Raw genomic sequence first — 19,681 nt, forward strand, 5'->3', positions numbered from 1 at the left:
GGCGTTGTCTTTACTCGCGATATTCCGTTCCAAGATGGGTACAAGCTCGGCACTTCTTGTGTGAATAAAAAATTTAATAAAACCTGTTGCTATGGAGCGGCCCAGCTCTAAACCGACCAAAAAGATAGTAAATCCTTTTGATTTGTGAATTTAGTAAATCACTTTGATTTATGATTTGGGCAAGAGAATATTTTACAAGAGAAAAGTGGGGTCTTGGAAAAAATAGTCACATTTTTAGGGCTAGAACCCGGGTTTTTTTCAGAATCTACGTTCTATCACCTAGCCTACTGCGGTAGAGCAGAGCGGTTTTAGAAATCGCCTAAAAGAATAGGAGTGTTCCAAGCAAAAGGAGTAAAAGGCGCTGGATTCGCACATAAAATGCCGGGATACTACCCACAAGGGAATGAAATGTGGCCCTCGCCACCACCCCTTCCCGCAGACGAAATAGGCGAACAAAAAATCTGAATGGAGTGATTATGAAAAAAAAAAAAACATTTGAAAAAGTGAGTATACAACGGAGTATTTAAGACAAATTTTATTTCGCAAAAAAGGGTAAAATCAGCTGTAACCAACCTGCGGCCAAATAGTTTTCCTTTCTGGCTATCAATTTTCATGAGTCCATTATTCGGTACCCATGCAGATCATGAAAGTACGTGAAAATAGGTTTTGTATACGGAAAAACGGGTGGAGCTGTGTCTGAAAATTAGCCAAATCCCATGTAGATTGTTTCAAGTCATGTTGTAAAATTCTTTACTGCTGCTCCTTATAGCTTTGGTTTGTGAGATGGTGACTCCTGTTGTTTCTCAATACTGTCACCAAAGCCTTCTATGTAAAGATCTTTATTTAATACGTTCACAGTATTGCCAATTACTTGCGTAAATACAGGCCCGAAGAATTATTAAAACAGGCGTACAACGTACACGAGAGATATCTCGGCCTCATTTTTTCATTTGCTGCTCAAACGTACATTAAAAATCTTATGCAGAAATTTAATTATAGTTCCTTTGCATGAAATGTACGCATCACTACATAGGAAAATGAAAGCTCTTTATTAGGACAACTTACTCCACACAAAGTCATTGCATCCAACAATTACAAGAAATTGTAACTACACTGGGCAGAATACGCACCTCGGGCTTCAAACGCGGCGCTGCAAGACGGTATTACTGTTCTATCTAGGTCGTTCTTCTAGTAGTAGTTATAGGAGTAAAAAACGTTTCATTCAGCCGATGAAGTGGCAGCAGATCACAATTCTAGTAAGCCATAGGATGAGTGGGCAGCTGGCGTTCTGGAGGCCAAACGTGCCTGGACATGCAGATCGCTGCTGGGTACCAGCTTATCTCACAGCTCAGAGGTTGGAAGGGGGGTGGAAGATGATGAAGGTCGGGGTTGCATATCTTCGGCTTGTTGACTCTGGACCCACTGGTCTCGGATCAGGAGAGATAGCATTAGTTGCATCTCCTGATTTTTCGTCACAAGCTGAAAAAAAGACCGTATGAAGGTGCCTTGAAAACATAAACAATCATTATGTATCGAGAGACAAGCAGTTAACCGGATTTTAGGCAAAACTGAAAATATCACTGAAACAAAAGTAAAAATAATATCTAGTAGCATCTGATTACCACTCGAGGCATGCATTGTGGGTTAATCGCAGTCACTTTTGCTGCCATTTTTGTGGTTAATGATTCTCGGCATGGTGAGATGCACGAAGGGCGCTCATGGCCGCGGCTGAGACGTCTCGGGGAAGTTTCTATCGTCTTCTGCAGAAAACGTTTAGATTTGCAGTGGCATTTTCGCGTTATATTGGTTAATGGGCCAATTGAACACCCAGCTGGTTTCTAATGGGTTTTAAATTTAGAATAAAGTAATGTAGGTTTTTCTAAAATAGGACGAACCACACTGAGACTTCTGACGATGTTTCTTTGTGCAAATGTAGAACGGTGGTTTTACTTCATCTACACATTGCGAGCGTGCGAGAGAAGTTCTGTAAGTGAAGCATTCAGACAGGGAAGCAACAAAGACGACATCGGAATATTCATGTTAAATATTAAGCGTCCGCCGTCAACAGCCAGCTGCGAACATCAAGCGCGCCACTTACACGCACGTAAGCAACCTCCATCAAAACAAAACAAAAAAAAAACAAATCTGCCCGTAACAGGGCTGCACGCAAAGCTTTTTAGTCCGGTAAAAGCGTAGCCAATTCCTTGTGAAATTCCCATCACAACAAATGCGGAACGCATGGCTGCTGAATCATTGCAACGGCGCGCTCATGCCGTTTAGCCTGGCTTTGGAATTGCCGAAACTGAGATTAGCTTGCCAAGCACATGCACGGCAATGGTCCCCTCCCAGTGGCGTTCCTTCAGGCCTGCCTGCTCTTCGGTGAAGCGGACTAATCGCGGGTTACCGATCGCGCAGCCAGCCTTTAACTGGGGGAAAACAGTGCGCCGGGAAACGCTGACGTCCCTTTTTCCTGTGCAGAGAGGGAGTACATGATTGGCCAGGAGGTGAATCTGCCGGTAGCTGCGGGCAAGGAAGGGTTCTGACTGCTATCTGCGGGTGGGAAGTGACGGCAAGGGAGTAAGGAGGAACTTTTGTCTACGAGGCAAGAATTAACGCAGGCGGCGACACAAGTTAGCCAGCACAAGCTTCGCTTGAACGCATCCATACTTCCAGCCAAACGTACAGAAAAGAACTGATTGTGCCAACAGAGGCAACTTCTGGGTTGATATCAGTAAGTTTATTTCCCAGCTCGTTGTCTACGTGTTGGCTTGTCACTAATGCCGAGAGTCGACATTGATAACTGCAGGAAGAGTTGATTAAAAACAATACATAACAATAAGCACGTTTCATAATGAACCACCGAGTAAAAGTTCGCCCGATTGGTACTGGCAGTACTAGTAGCGTTGCACAAGGAAACCGATGAGCAGCGAACACAATTACGACTTTTGCTCACTTGAATAGGAAAATATTTTGTAAAGGTAGACAATTGGAAGGGTGATAATACCAATGATATTTTCTAAAAGAAGCCGGGAGTTTAAAAGTGGAACCAAGAGATCTGTCCCGGCAGGAGCGGTGAGGCTCCCAGCCCGTACACAAAATTGTAAGTACTTATCTTGTTCCCGACGTATTTTAGATAACACGCGGTTGGAGATAAGAACTGAAAACCCAGAGTAGTGTATGTAGGCTAAGCATTTGTTTCCCAAGAACAGTGACAGATGTATTAAAATTTGATAAGTTCAAAGTTCAGGTAAATGCCACCGTCGTGTAAGGCCCAGCACTCAACATAAATTTACCCCATTTCTGGCATAGTAGTGGTTGTGTACGGTCTGAAAGGCCTGTGTGCGTGTCGTATGCACGTGGCCTATTCAAAGTCTGTCTGCAAAAACCTCAACGAATGTTGTTTTTCTGTTGCGTATCTGCCTAAATAAGGTCTTATACTGTATAGTTCCTGTCCTGTAGATGTATTCTACGCTTGCTGCCATACTTTAGACCAATCTTCGTATGAGCACTCTAGATGAACGTAACGGCAGCTCGGTACCACTTTTCAGCCATGACAGCAGTCTTGTGAGCCATTTCGTATCATAGCACAAAACGCGGATGTGTGCAGTAAAACTACAATAAATCATTTTCAGTTTATAACTTTCTACAAGATCTGTCTCGACGAGAGCGAATTGAAAGTTGGTATGAGGGAGAATACCACATTAGTGTGCATATACTGTTATGCAAAAAAGCAATTGGATTTATAGAAAACTTACAATATAATGGCCACAGGAGAGTTTTTCAACATTTATGAGAATCTCAGCATGTATCAATTATACCTCAATAAGCTCGGTCAGTGCTTCTTTGAGAAACGTTCTATGATTAGTAAAACTACAGACTTCCCAAATTAGAATCAATCACGGAGAACAATCGATGAAGAATCTCATTCCAGGTTCTTCAAATAAACAAACTACTGACAGCAATAGTGGAATACCGTCAGTTAAATGTTTTAAGGGGGCCTTGCGCGAAATATTTTTTTCCCAACTTTGGTGTAAAAACAAAGAGCACTCAATGTCAAGTTCAGAGTACTGTGATCTATTGGTAGCCCGGCTTCGTGACTGTCGTGCATATATCTATTGTCATGTTTCTCTTCCTGAATTCATTTTACTGCGCTTACTCGAATGACAGCTTGTGGATCTTAATTTATTTGTGACTATTTTGCCCTGATTTTATAACTTGCTCTGGCCTCATGTTCCTGGTGTATATTGTTATATACGTTTGAGGCGTTTTTTACTTTGTTTCTAATGCTGGTGTATATTGTTATATACGTTTGAAGCTTTTTTAACTTTGTTTCTAATGATTATAGATTGATGCACTTGCATATTGAAATCTTTGTGAAAGGTTGCAGATTTGTGTTGTTTCTGAATCATTTTTAAGGTATTGGGATGCAGCCAGGTACTGATATGCAAATTTTGCTCGGCCACCGCATCTACGGGAAGGTGCACTGGGCTTGTGCCCTTCACCTTCACAGACTACAGTAAGATGCAGGCCACCAAATTAATATTACGACCAACAGCGGGTTCTGTCTATCGCTACGCTATCCAAGCTACCGTCTATATATACTAACCGAAGCAACATAGTTTTAGCCTGCAGACGCTAAGTACGTCAGAGTAAGGATATCCGGCGACAAGAGCGTTGCCATAATTAGTATGGGCAACGGGAACGCGAAGGAAAGAAAAAAAAAGCTGAAATCTCTAAACAAGACAGAAACGCCTATACGATCTAGATTTAGGAACCTAGCCCAGACCACAATGGCAAAGCATTCATACAGGGCATTGTACAATGAACAACCAGAGAACAACTCTTCGCTCCTGGATACCACTTCCTAGCAACGCAAGATGGGACACACAGAAACTGTCATTATCACCATAACAGAGAGCGTCCTACCGAGGGAAGCTCAACACGCGGAAGAAGTCTAGAAATCCTGTCTTCACATACCACAAGAAACATTCTGCCCAAAATGCCCGCCATCGGAAAAAGAACAGATGGTAGCAAAAGGGTGCGTCCGCCAAGATTGGCCAGATGCGATCAACACATCACCGACATCGCCGACCAACAAGAGTGCATGGCAGGGTGCACTAACTGTGGAGGGAATCGTAGCGCCCACGACATCACGTGAGAAGTAAGAAGAGAAGCCTACAAGGCAGCAACACATACACCTACCAAAAACATGTTTATTAACGAAAGATCCACCAAACGACTCAAGAAGAAAATTCAACACTCTTAGATTGACCACCGACCAGGATCACGTAGCCGCTATCGAAGAGGAAGAACCGAAAACGGCTTTTGTGTTGGAAAGGCCTTTTGTGATTTGCAACTGATATAGTTTGCAAGGGATAAGTCGCATACAATCATTCGTAAAGACTCACGCACTAACGCCGCCCTCTGGTTTAATTAAAAATGATGCCCCAAGTTTGCCGGATTTATTCACTTTATATATGAATGTCCAGCAATGCCGCAATTGCAGTTCAGTTATATGTGCAAATTCATGCAAGTCTTTGGGCACTCTTTTAAAAACAGGCCTTCAACAACTGCATTCCATAAAGTTTTATATCAATGCCGTACAGGCATTAGTAAGAAATCAACTGAAATTGAAGCAATGCCGCACATCACTGTTTCACGATGTTCTGCATTGTAATTTCTGATGTTTCTGACCAAACGCCAGAACGCGTGTTAGAATGTACTGAGAAACGGGAAGTGAATAAACACTAAAGGTGTGTTGCGCTTTGTTTGCATACTTGTCTGTTTTAATATTACACATTTAGTTGCAATTTACCAGGACAACGTAAAAAAAGAATAGCTGTTGTTAAATATATCGAAAAGTGTAATCTCATCTCGCCTGAAACGAGGAACATATAAACTTATCACAGATGAATATTACGTCTTTATCATGGCTTTCTACATCGTAGCTTGAAAAATGTGTGGTTGCCAGTTACCTCAAAGCTCTACGTAATAGCGCCTTAAATGGCTCTACTTTGGGCCTTTTTCATTGTAGAATGGTCTTATTTCACTTGAACTATGTAAGGCGTTGAGATATACTACATTTTGGATAAACGTGCCAACGAAAATGTAAGCTTGCAGAGGGTAGTAATGCAAAATGCACCAGTCTTATGCGGACTTACCGTTCCTTTTGTAACAACCAGACCTGACTCCAAAAGAGTTTTTGCCGAAGGTCGGTCCTTAGGATTGAAACTGCACATTCGGCGAACCGTGTCCACCTGCCAAACGTAATATCGCGGTCAAACTGTAAATCGTTAGCATTTGGATTGGGTTGTGTCTCGTTACATATTTTAGCTGCATATAATGGCATCTGCCTAAGTATTACAATGATTAGATTATTATAATACAACAGATTTTAAATAATACAATTCCACCGTGCGTACGCAAGCCATGCGCGGCTTGAACAGATCGTACAGGCTCTCCTTTTTTCATTATGTCGCTCGGCTGTGTGTATCCTTAAACTGCAATGAGAACGGATGCAAAACACGTTGCTTGCGCGTCATATTATCGTTACTTGCTATGACTTGAGAAGATTGCATCAGCATCCCTCGCTGTGTACTTCCGCGAATTTCTTTAACCGGTGACCGCCCGCCTGGCAGCCGCCTAAAAGGCATTCCTCAGAGTACCTCGACCGATGTCTCAGGAGGTGCAAGGGCGTACGTGATTTTGGGATCGGTGGGACCAGAGGAAGCGCGATGGAAGGTTGCACGAGCGGTGTGCTGGTGCTTAGACACGACGATAACGGATTACTTGATGGGAAGTTGTGTTTTAAATGCAGAGCATTTCAGTAACTCACGATGTCACCCGCGTTGACGGCCGTAGTCGTAGTCCGCACCCTCCCCCTACACTATATAAAAGAAAATACTATCCGGCGCCAGGTTTCGATCCCTCGACCCTGAGGGCGGAGCGCAATGTACACGGTGCTCTACCCACTGCGCCACAAAGCCGACACAGAATGGGACGCTACGAACGCGCCTTATATCGTTGACTCATTCAAATTACTGCTGACGAGCGCTCTCTCGTCAGCAATTGCCACAAGTGCAACAACATTAACGTAACGCAAACTACTTAACGTCGTGCGCCTCCAGAAATGCTCTGCATTTGACCGTGCCCCTCGCGAGGGGGATTTTTGATGCTACCTCTTGCAAGACCGAGTGCAACCCCCGAGAACAAGGTCCCACGAGCGGCGCACGCGCCGTGGACAGGTGGCGCTATCTGTCAGCTGCGACGCGAACTACCATCAAGGCAGTCAGAAAACCGAACGCGCGAAATACAAATACACCTACAACGACGACAATAGTGTAGGTAAGTAAGTTCTGTGCAAAACGGCATTGTGCCTAAGTTCTTTGGCATGCCGTAAAAAGCGAGTCCACAGGTGTAGCCGGAAGGTGGGTTAATTTCACTCTCATAAGAAGATGTGTGGCTTTTTGAAGCCGTTGAGGAGAGGCTCTCTGCTGTTCAGTCGGGCGCTTCAGGAAGGAAGCGCCATCTCCATTTGGGTAGTAGGGAGTCCACGGCGCGCGCGCCGCTCGTGGGACCTTGTTATCGGCGGTTGCACTCGGTCTTGCAAGAGGTAGCGTCAAACATCCTCCTCGCGAGGGGCACAATCAAATGCAGAGCATTTCCGCGGGCGCACGACGTTCAGTAGTTTGCGTTACGTTAATGTTGTTGCACTTGTGGCAACTGCTTACAAGAGAGCGCTCGTCAGCAGTAATTTGAATGAGTCAACGATATAAGGCGCGTTCGTAGCGTCCCATTCTGTGTCGGCTTTGTGGCGCAGTAGGTAGAGCACCATGAACATTGCGTTCCGCCCGCAGGGTCGAGGGATCGAAACCTGGCGCCGGATAGTATTTTCTTTTATATCATGTAGGGGAGGGGTGCGGACTACGACTACGGACGTCAATGCGGGAGACATCGTGAGTTACTGAAATGCTCTGCATTTAAAATGTAAGAGTTTCGGTCGTCACGTTACAGCTTCTCCTTGGCATGTAAGTAGTTGAAATACAGTTTGTCTTTTTTGCTTTGCGTTAGCCTTTGACATTCCTGAATGTTTGAAAATTAGGGTCAGCTACAATATAATTTTCTTGCAGTGCTCTGTTCCTCTAGGCACCCAACACCAGTTTTGTGATCATAAAAGCGGTAATACGCGAGCTTACGTTTTCCTTAGTAATGAAATTGTGGTGTTGTAAAAGAGTATTCAACACGCAGCTGGATGTGCCATATTTGTGAAATAATGCCGACAAAACATATCTATGACGCAATGTACCTGGTGTGCCCATATAATCTCTTCCGGGCTATGTATCTCTTCGATATCGTTCTTGCAGTCTATAAAAGGCACGTGTGGCCACATATTTGAAGAAACACTGACCTATTTAAAAGACGTCACCAGCTTTCTGTAGAATGCCTTTTGTTTCAGTTCTTGAACAGTAAATTAGTTTGTCATGGTTAGGTGAAAAACCACAATGATGAATAAGTTATTTAAGCAAATTATACTTGAAAACATACACACTGCTTTTCCAAAGCGGCAATGAATTGATTCCAATTTTCTTACCACATTTTCCTGCCTTTCTGACAGTTCGTGCAGACGATCCGGTGTTTTCCCGTAGCGAAGTCTTTCAAGTTCACAACGTTCGTGTCCAGTGGGGAATAGGCATAACAGTTCAGCAAGCACGACGCCCAAGCTGTATATATCCACCTGAAAAACAGATATTGTTCGCAAACTTACGCAGAATGGGAAACTTTGAGCTTCCAGGAAAAGAACAGTATTGGAGTGGTGGCCACACATTGAAAACACACCTCAGCAGCATTTTTCTCCTGTGAACAGCGGCAGAAGTTTAGTCTACATGGATAAAGTCGTGATACGTGCTACTCAGTGGTTATACTGAGAAAAAATATTTATGCTTTTCTAATAAACCTACCTTGAGAGGTTTTCAGGGCAATGTTCACAACAGCCACCTCATAGGATATATTTTTGGCGTCTTAGAACCTTCGTGTAACTTTGTCTGGCGTGTGTCACATGGCTGTGACACAATGTAGCTATTCTACTTGACTGGCGCGCCTGTAGGGGACTATATCGTCAATATATTGGCTTAATATGAACTTGTTTGGATGCGATCCCCTGTTCATTTAAATGAACTGGCTGTAATCCTTTCATGGGAATGCTGCAGCAGGAATAAATTATCCTTTGTTGAATTAGCTTTGATGAGTAAAAATAGAAGTCAGGCTTAACGATATGGTACAGACTTGTTTGTATTAAGCCATGTGAAAGTTAACTTGAAAATAAAGTCGGAGATCAAGGTGAACCAGTGCGTCGAACAGAAAAAAATACCGGCTCGGTTACGGTTCTCGCTCAGGCGAAATCATTTCGTTCCGGTTGAGTTCCAGTGCGACAAAATCACGTACCGAACCGATCAGGTTCGGGAGCTTGAACCGGTTCGAGAACCGGTTCGGGAGCTTGAACCGGTTCGCGAAACGGTTTGACGAGTTGAATTATCACTGAAATTATAAAAAAAACATTTAGTAGTCTAAAAACAGTCAAATCAAAATACAAACAAAAATTCAAAATGCTGTCGTTCCCGAAGGGCAGTGGTGCAATTGCAAAGCAAACTTTAAACAATTACAAGATATTAGAATAACAGATGAAGAAGCGACGATTTACCGCCTGCTTTCTCGCTCAGACTTTATGTTGTCCCAGCAACTATTCATAAAGCCACCACCAAGAGATATGACAGTGGGATATATTTACTGCCCTTTCCTTTTTGTTGAAATCGCAATCGTCGCTATGGAAACGCCTATCAAGCTAACCTCGAAGCCTTAAATTTTGGCCTGCGTACTGGCGCTTCAAATACCAGCGCTTAATACCAATGACGCACGTTTTTTGTATTTGTAACAAAACAGAAAAATCCTACAAGAGGCACATAAACAATACCAACGAATTATAATATTTGGTCACCCTGAATGATTTGTTAGCTGGCACGTTATCGAATGTGTTACCCACACTTTTGTCAATTCATTGATTATGGGGTTTAACGCGCCGATGCAACGTAGGCGATGAGGTGCGCCGTAGTGGAGGGCTCCAGATTAATTTTGACCCCCCTGGGGGATCTTTTACGTGCGCTGAAATTTCGTACACACATGCATTTTTGCTTTTCGATGATGATGACGATGATTAGTGGCTCTCCCTTTGAAACGGGGCATCCGTTGTCAGCAACCGACTCGCCTCTTTTATTACGCTTACTTGCCATACTCCCAGCTAACCTAATATATATGCTTCGTCCCTCCCGTCTCCCCCTTTTCCCTGTTTTAAACTCATCGCTCCCACCCCCTTTTTTTCTTCCCCCGCTGTTCTAAATTTTCAGCCTTATCATTACTCCGCCTGCGTACCTATCCCTTCCCTACGTTTCCTCCACCACCCCTCTAGTCGCCTCTTTGTCACCTCTATGGCCTTGAAGTTGAGGTTCCTCCTCACCCCTAATCCCAAAGCCTCTGCCAGCGCCATATCCCCCTCACCCCGCGGTGGTCGTGTCTCTGTGCAGCTCCTGACAATATCGTCCATAGTTTTCCGATCACTGCCGCAGCAGCACATGTTTCATCCTGCTGCCTCTAGCTACCCGTGTATGCCCGGGTTCTCAGCCCCCCCGATCGTGCCTCGAAGAGCACAGCAGGGCCTCTCGTATTGCCATAGAATCTCTCCTTATTTCCCGTTTCTCTGCCCTGTAAGTCTCAAGGGTTCTTTTCGCTTCCGTTCTCTGTTTCCAGTTTGTCGTCTTTGGTGCCTTTGCCTGCTTTTTAAGTGTTGTATACACCCCACTTTTCCCTACCGACTTTCCGTACCGCTTGGTCAGCAGTCTGGTCCTCCGTCTCAACCGCGTGACCACGCTCCTCATATACAGGAACTGAACCCCCTCGCGGACCATTTTTCATCCTCCATGTCACGAAGTCGTTCCTCAAACTTTATCTTGCTCTGCGCCACCCTCGCCACGGTATTTCTACTTAATGCACTGATACTTGATGCAGTGATCCACTACTTGATGCACTGATGTACTGATTTTCCACCAATGGAAGGAGTTGTTATTGACTGGTGTGGAATCATACCGCTCATTAGGAATTTAAAATTATCATCGTCATCGGGAGTAGAAGGAATAAATTCAAAATTTCTCAAAAGCACCGAACTATATTCATCCATAATTCTTGCTCAGATTTTCACCCTGTCATTAACCTCGAACACCTTACCTGACGATTGGAAAATTGGCAAGGTGGTCCCATTATGCAAGTCCGGCGACACGCACAACCCATTAAATTACCGTCCGATTTCATTAACTAGCATCCCATGTAAGCTTTTCGAACACAATTTATTCACACCTGGTTAAGTTTCTGGAAAACAACTTTTCTTTCTTCATGCCAACATGGCTTTAGGAAATCATTTTCTTGCGAGACCCAGCTCATTTCTTTTACACATGACCTTTTCTCTGCTGTAGATAACGGATCTTTTGTTGACTGCATATTCTTGGACTTATCCAAAGCATTCGATCTTGTTTCTCATCAGTTACTTTGCATGAAGCTTCGAAAGTTAAATCTGGACCCTAATATTAGCTTGGATTGAAAATTTTTTGTCTAATAGAACACAATTTGTAACCGCTAATGATTTTGATTCTTCTTTCTGTTTAGTCACATCATGCGTGCCTCGGGGATCAGTACTGGGCCCCCTTCTCTTTCTAATTTACATCAATGGTCTACCCAGCTCAATTAATTCTTTTATTAGATTGTTTGCGGATGATTGTGTACTGTATCGAACCGTTTCTTCAAATTCTGACTCGTCACTGCTACAGTGTGATCTGAACAAAGTGTCTAACTGGTGTATTATTTGGAAAATGCGTCTAAACATTATTAAAAGCAAAACAATGAGGATTTCCCGGCGTCTGAACCCCCATGAAGCTTCCATTTACACTATTGAAGGCAGCCAACTTGAAGAGACTAAAACATATAAATATCTAGAAGTCCACATAACTCATATCTTATCATGGGAAACGAACGTGAATTACATACTCAACAATGCTAATAGGACCCTTGGGTGCCTCCAAAGTAACTCTTCCGCTGCCCGTTCTGATCTGAAATTGATACTTTACAAAACACTAATTCGTCCAAAGCTAGAATACGCCTGCACAGTATGGGATCCAGGATTAGATTATCCTACTAACGCTTTAGAATCCGTTCAAAACCGCAGCGCACGTTTTATCTTGGCCAACTACTCTCGCATGTCAAGTGTAACGTCCATGAAACTCACCCTCAATCTACCCAATCTTTCTTTGCGCAGAAAAGCAGCTCGATTGAATCTCTTTCACAAGATCTACCACTCTAATCCAATTAAAAAAAAACAAACTGGTAAGTAGTCCATCATATATATCACCACGCACTGATAATCCCTACAAGGTTAAAGTTCCGCATTGCAATACAAATATATTTTTTGATTCTCTCATCCCGAAAACATCCAAAAATTGGAACCACCTGCCAACCTCAATCGCCACAATAATCGATGCGCGCGCATTTCGAATGGCCACCGAACGCTACTTTCCTTCCCAGAAAACTTTCTTTTCTTCTTGTTGTTGTTTACACGCGTGCATTGTATATTTATCGAACATGTATTCTGTCTCCCTATGTTTACCTGATTTCTTTTTGGTAGATGGGTTTATTTTTCGGGTGTTCGTATGTTCGTTTTATATTTTCTTCTGCTTGTATTTTGGTCTCATACGCTGATGTTATTTGATAAGTGGTTTTTAAGTGCATTGCATTAGTTCATATGCTCGTTTTGTATTTAATTCATTGTTTGAGCATGTATATTGCTATTACCTTTGTATAAATTCTGGAAACATTATTAGTTTCTATATGTAAACCGCATTTATAGTGTAACTTGACTAATCTCCCCGTGTACAATTGTTTTGTAGGCTTAACTACTCCCTTCTTTAACGTCCTCTTGGCATTGAAGGTATTGAAATAAACAAATAAATAAATAAATAAATAAATAAATAAATAAATAAATAAATAAATAAATAAATACATAAATAAATAAATACTGTTTTGTGCTCTTGCGCCGTCATTAAATACCACAATCCCTGATTGTTCTCCGCTAAAGGATAACCCTAGGTGTGTCGATTCTTCACTGCATATATTCATCAAGCCCTGCATACGTATACGGTTGTCCGCCATCAACAATATGTCGTCTGCATACATTAGTCCTGCAACCCATTGTTCCACCACCTGCCCGTTTTTCATGTATGATAAGTCGAACCCCAGCGTACTGACTTACAGCTTCCTTTCTAACCCCGCCATGTAGATCATGAACAGCAGCGGAGAGAGAGGACATCCTTGTTTAAAACCCACAGGCCTAATGTATGCTGTCCCATCTCACAGTATTTGCGTTGGTTCTCCCGGTCATCATAATCATCATCACCAGCCTATCTACGCCCACTGCAGGACAAAGGCCTCTCTTTGGTTCTCCCGGTATAGCTTCCTCAGTAATCTGATGAATTCTGCCCCCCTCCCTCGTCTTCCAGGATACTCCATAGCCGCTCCCTGTCTATATTATCATACGCGGCTTTAATGTTCAGAAAGGATAACCACAAAGGTTGGTTTTGCATTTTCGCCACCTCTATGCATTGGCTTACTAAAAATAGGTTGTCGTCTACTCGTCTCTCCTTATGAAACCTATTTTGAAGTTCCCCTAGTATTCTATTTTCTTCCACCCACTGCTCTAGTTCGAACTTCACTGCCTGCATTGCTAACCTGTAAAACATTGACGTGACGGTTACTGGCCTATACGAGCTTGGGTTTGTCCTGACTCCTTTGCCCTTGTACACTAAGTTCATTCTGCTCATTTGCCACGCGGCCGGAATTGCCTTTTCTTCTATCCTTGTTCTGATGGCTTGTAGTAGCTTTCCCTTGCTCTTTGGTCCTAACTGGTTAATCAAATTCATCAATATCCCATCTGTGCCTGCAGCGGTATTTTTAGGACCTTTTTCTGTGCTTTTTTGCATTTCAGCTAGTCCCCATCTAACTCCAGACATTCCCGCCTACCCGTCGCGACATATTTGTGTCGCTGAGGGGCCTCTTCGTCCGTCTTACCGAACTTCTCCGTGCTGATTTTGTGTAGGTATGCCAATGCTTCCACTCCCTTGAGCATCTGCCCCTGCTCGTTTTCTATAGCACCATCTTCTGTTGGACTCGTGCGTTTCCCTAATATTTGCACATTCTTTCAAAACCTTTTCGGCGCGTCTCTACCCCTACCTCGTATTTGCGCTACCCATCACTGACTGTCCCCCTATATTTGCGCCTGCACTAATTGCTGCACATCCTGTTTCATTTGCTTATATTGCTCCCATTTTAGATCCACGTCCTCCTAATGGCCCCCCATCCTCTCGGCCTGCCTGTGCTCTCTAGACGCCTCTTTACGCCTCTCTACCGCCTCCCTAATTTCTTTGTTCCACCAGCTTCTGAGTGTTTTCTTTCCTTTCCATCGACTGGCCCTCGCTGCCTTGACTATTTCTTCCTGCATAGGTTTGATGAGCCTATCATATTCCCACTCTTCTCCAGGATTTCTTTCAATGTCAGCCTCTATCTTTTTGGGCATAACCGCAATTTGTTTGCTGTTTAACTTTGTAGGCTGCCCCGGTCGACCTGTTTTTTCGCCCCCCCCCCGTTTCCCCAAACTCAGGTTTATACGCTTGTGGTCACTGCCCAGACTTTGGCCCCTTCCTTATCTATGCTTATTCCATCTAACGAGTCCCCCTGAAATAAGACAGTTGTCAATACTCGACTGTCTTCTACCACACTCCTACGTGATTTGGCCCTCGCATTTTGGTTCCCTATTTACTTTGAGCATCAACTCTTGGTACTCACACATATCTAGCACTAGATTTTCATTGAAGTCTGTGTACCCGTCTAGATCTTCAATGTGGGCGTTCATGTCCCCTACCAGTAGTACCTCCCCGGAACATTTCAAATTCTCCATGTATTTTTTTAGACACGCCACCAGTTTTAAAGCAAAGCTTTTTACCTCTACCCCCCGAGGGTTCTTTCGCGACCGTTGGTGTCACCAGAAAACTCCAGCGAACAAATAAAAGAATTTACTGGGACCGCCGGGAATCGAACCTGGAACTAATGGACCTACAAAGCGAGAGCCCGTTGTCTTACCGATTTAGCTACGAGCCCACGCGAAAACTGGGAAGACAGGTGGCGTACTCACCAAGCACATCTACGGGTTTACCCCCTGCGTTCTCGTTGAATGCCACGTGAAAGCGTCACGCGACCACTCACGCCCGTCTAGCGGCCCCTTGCGCACCTTGCTCATGTGCTAAGAGTTAAAAAATTAAAGGAAGCTCACACCAATGCATGGCATCTCACTTCTAGTACGCCAATGTGCTAAAGCCTGAGCTAAATGTGCTAAAAGCCTGAGCTACGTAAATGTGCTAAAGATCCTGGGCCTACTTCTCGAGGCTAACACCAAGAGTGACGTCTCCTTCCAGCGCCTCAACAACAGCATTAATTAAATCATACACATGATCAGGCCAGTTGCCACCAAGAAGAGAGGCCTAAAGGAATCCGGCACTTTTCGATTAATTGAAGCTTTTGTCCTCTCGAGAGTTACTTACGTCAACCCCCTGTCTTCTTCTCGACAAGGAAGACATAGAGATGCTTTATATAATGATTAGAAAGGCGGTCGAGCAGGCCATTGGTCTTCTCATGAGTGCGTCCACACTGAGGCTGCTTAGCACGGGCTCCACAACACGGTAGAAGAGGTGATAGAGGGCCATCTTTCTAACCAGAAGGTCCGACTGAGAACTGCGATGGGTAACCGCATGCTTCACCAGATTGGCTAGGCAGCCCAGAATTTCACTCCGCTTGACGTACTCCCAGACTCTTGGCGACTAAAACTAAAGATGCCCCCTTTGCTTAAAAATATGAACCCCTCACATGACGAGGGTCACCGAAAAGCACGGGCTCAAGCGCTAAACACCACCGTCGGTGGGGATCATGCAGTTATCTACACAGACGCCTCCAAACATCTAGGGCAGCAATACGCCATCGTCGTGGCTACCTCCAGAAGCAACCTCATTGCGTGTACCTGGCTTAGGACCCAAATTATGACGGCAGCATAACAGGCAGCGATCACCTTGGCTCTCGTTCAACCACGGGTTCGGAGGGTAGTCATCGATTCCCAGCAAGCCTGCTGGAATTACCAGTAGGGTTGGGTGTCCTGACCGGCACTGCGCGTGATAAAAAACCACTCCCCAAACGGTTCAATTCAGCTCATCTGGACACCATCTCACGCTTCAATGGAGGGCAACAAATACACCCACCCAACAAGCCTGCGCTTTTACTTCCCGTGCTATGGAGCTGCACGAGAATAGTCACAAGCTTGTCACGTTCAGGGAGATAACCCAGCCTTATCGCCTTCTGAGACAGACCGTACCTGCAACTTACCCTGACCTTTCCAGAGAACAACAGACTACCTTACGGCTCATACAATCCGGGCTCCTTCCCACAGCCTACGCGTCTTCACCTAACGTATCCGAATCGCTACGACGCTGAATATAAATTTTGCTCAGAAGTAGAAACACTCCGCCCCGTAATCGGGGTGTGCGACTTTAGCCCTGAGCACCCTCCTCTCTTTCCGTCAACTACCCAACAAGAGCAATGGGAGATGGTGCTGTCCAGGCCCTCTCTACCTACCCAGCTTCAGCGGGTGGACACAACACAGGCCGTGCGGACTGCATATGGGCCCCACAGAAGAAGGAATCACTCCCCAGGGCTGCACTCTGGGCCGTTCAGAAATCTGAATAGTAGCATTTCTTCCTCCTCCTCCTCCCCTGCCGCAAATCTCGTCGCCTCTGTCCGCGGCGCATAGACGCAGAAGACAGATCGTCTAACACCGGGTTGCAGCTTACTTTAATTTTATAAAAAAAGTTTCCACTCTTGTGCTACACCAATGCAACTCAACCAAACACCGTTCAGGCTTCATGCATTGATTAACCTTAACAAAAAGTAATAAATGGTGTGGTTAAGTGCATTTCACTTCTCTCTGGTTTTGCTATTTGTAGAGCGTTGTGAGTGAATTTAAGTGACGTCGCATGGGTAATCGTTATGGGTGCCGTTTACAGCTTTGCTTTCCAACCACATTCACGGGGTGGATTGGCGCGATTTTTTTCGTTTTGTTCTTTGCTAGCCTTACCCGTCCACAGGTAAGACACCCCTAAAGCCATCTCCCTACCCTCAACTATCCCTTTCACCCACAAATGTTCTTTACAGTCTTCTTTCACTCTCTTCCAATTAGTCCCCTGCCGTATAAGCATACCTACTCCTCCGCCTTTTCTCAATCCTGCCGTCCTGTTGCAGCCTTCGCATACATACTCTCAGATTACTGGAGGGTCTTGCAAGTTCAGTAGGTGCGTCTCAGTCACCGCGTATAGCTGGATATCTTCCTCTTCTAGCTGCTTACTAATCTCCATCCACTTTTCTCTTTTCCTGCCACCCTGCATGCTTATGTATGCGATATTCACTTTCCCCATTTCTTCTTTACACGCCGTCGTCGTCCCTTTCGTTTGCCTGTACCAATCTGCACCACCTCCTCTATCTCCCTTTGCACTTGCATTTGTCTACGCCATTTTCGCAAAGGCCTGTGGGCCCCCTAAAAAAACCACAGTTCGCGCCGCATGTAGTCTTCGATGGCTGCTCCCATCTGCCCGCTGAAATGCTCTCCTTCACGCTGGAATGCCCTTTTCAGGCCCGCCCATCGGACATCCCTATTGATGTCTACGACAGCGAAACTCAGCTCCTTGCGCAGCTCGCGTATGTCTCGGTTCACCGCTACAGCTTCGCTTCCCACATGCACGCGTCTAATAATGATCTCTGGTACTGTGCTACGACGACCTGCACATGTGGGCAAAGCGCCCAAAGTTCCTTCACCCCCTTTTTCTAGTTGCTTGCGCACTCCCGCACCCATTCCCTGCAGAACGTCATTGGTTCCTCTTGCGATTGTAACTAGGTTCTGCTCCTGCATATTGTCACGAAGCCAAAGGCGACGAAGTAGTCTTTAAGGAAAACAAGCTTATTGGAGCGAACTTGTGTTCTCCTAACAACTCAAAGAATACAGGCGGCGAAGTAGCAAGAAACAAAGTGACGTGTGCAGGCGAGCTCCGGCGATTCGAATTCCGCGGCACCTGCTCTGCGGGAATTTATTACTCGGTGCGATGGTGTCTCGAATAGTCGAAGTGTATCCAGAACACTGTAGATCAGCGAAGGTTATTCTAGGCTGTTCACTTTAGTTCTGATCGGTCTCCCTATCAGAAGGGATAACGTACATGCGGCAGAGAAAGAAAGAACGGAATACGTGTCTCCCTTGCCACACAGAAAACACCGATAACACAGACCGGCGTAGCCGGGTGGCAAGTGCAAAACACAAAAAAAACAAATCCAACGCGTGGTTCGCAGCAATATTTCCCCGCATTTTATTTTTTGCCTTTTATAACCCTACCCTGACCGTCTGCCTCGGGAACACGCCAACCTACACTGTCTCGTCCTGTCTCACCCGTCCTCTAACCTCCGTTTCTGAGTACCGCATGTTTTGCCTGCATCAGAAAAGCGGCCGCCGCGGCCGGCAATCGAGCCCACGAATTCGTCGTGCTTAGCAGCGCAACGTCTTTGCTACTGATCCATCGTGGCGGGTCACACTTTTGTCAAAAGTAATATTTAGTTAACGCTCAGTCACTGTTATTGCTCTTCTGACCACTGCAATTCCTTTTGCGATAGCTATACCGGATGTGTGCATTACAATCAGTATGTCCGTACCGCCTGCCCCCCGGCCATCGTTCCGTGTGCTACATTGCAGAATTTTGTAACAGATTATGCTGTTACAAAATGAAAGGGAAATTTGATGCGCGAGCGTGAGATGGGACTTTTTTGGGTAGATGCGCTTTAATTCGTCCACAGCAGTACTCCCCTCCGGAACGAGTAGCAGTAAAAGTAATGCAGCAAGATGGGCAGTCAGTACAAGAGCACCTTCGAAAAAAAGGCTGATCTGAAAGAGACCAATCTGCAGAACAGGCAGAAAAGATGATCGCTGGGCGAATGGGGCAGTGTGAGGTACTGGCCTGCCTTTCTGCAGGTGTCATCTGGTTTGTTACTGTTTCTGCTTCCAAGGCAAGGTCGAGGGCTGCAGTTTCTTGCCAAGGGATTGGAAGTGCGTACCTTAACAGTTTTCCTTGATATATCCGTTGTTATTTGTATCTGTAAGAACGGAACTTGTTCACTCTACTGCCCTCAAAAACGGACCACAGAACTCACTTCCTTCGAATTCATGAAACGCTTGGTTGTGAAAGGCAGGGCAAAGAAAAGTATATATCAATATCCACGTTTTGGTGCTTCTTTTTAGTTATTCGGTTTTAATTACTTTTTGCGTAATTTTTAGAAAAACTTGATTTGCCTTTTTTTGTTTTTCGCGTAAACACATAACAAAAAACAGGCGGATTTGATGATCCGAGCTTTATCTCCTCCGAGGCAGAGCATTTGTTGCTGGCCGGCAGACTTAATTTAACCAGCCTGTTATTATAAACGTGGATCAAAATCTAGATACACGGATGTTCTCGATTTT

General features: G+C 44.8%; 1 protein-coding gene across 3 annotated transcripts in view; it reads right to left on the minus strand.

The window, feature by feature from the left end:
* Positions 1-664: 664 nt before the first annotated feature.
* Positions 665-19,681, minus strand: part of LOC144164386 (eukaryotic translation initiation factor 2-alpha kinase 1-like) — a 357,352-nt gene continuing 338,335 nt past the window's right edge. For all 3 annotated transcript variants that reach the window (XM_077694911.1, XM_077694912.1, XM_077694910.1), the window contains 3 exons: positions 8,591-8,734; positions 6,162-6,257; positions 665-1,479 (listed from right to left, as the gene is read on the minus strand). In XM_077694911.1, the coding sequence (XP_077551037.1) occupies positions 1,342-1,479; positions 6,162-6,257; positions 8,591-8,734 (378 nt within the window). In that variant the 3' untranslated portion in view covers positions 665-1,341. The remainder of the gene's footprint in view (positions 1,480-6,161; positions 6,258-8,590; positions 8,735-19,681) is intronic.

Source organism: Haemaphysalis longicornis, unplaced genomic scaffold, assembly GCF_048455015.1.
Source record: "Haemaphysalis longicornis isolate Haplotype H1 unplaced genomic scaffold, Haemaphysalis longicornis Haplotype H1 scaffold_13, whole genome shotgun sequence".
In the NCBI taxonomy this organism is placed as follows: domain Eukaryota; kingdom Metazoa; phylum Arthropoda; class Arachnida; order Ixodida; family Ixodidae; genus Haemaphysalis; species Haemaphysalis longicornis.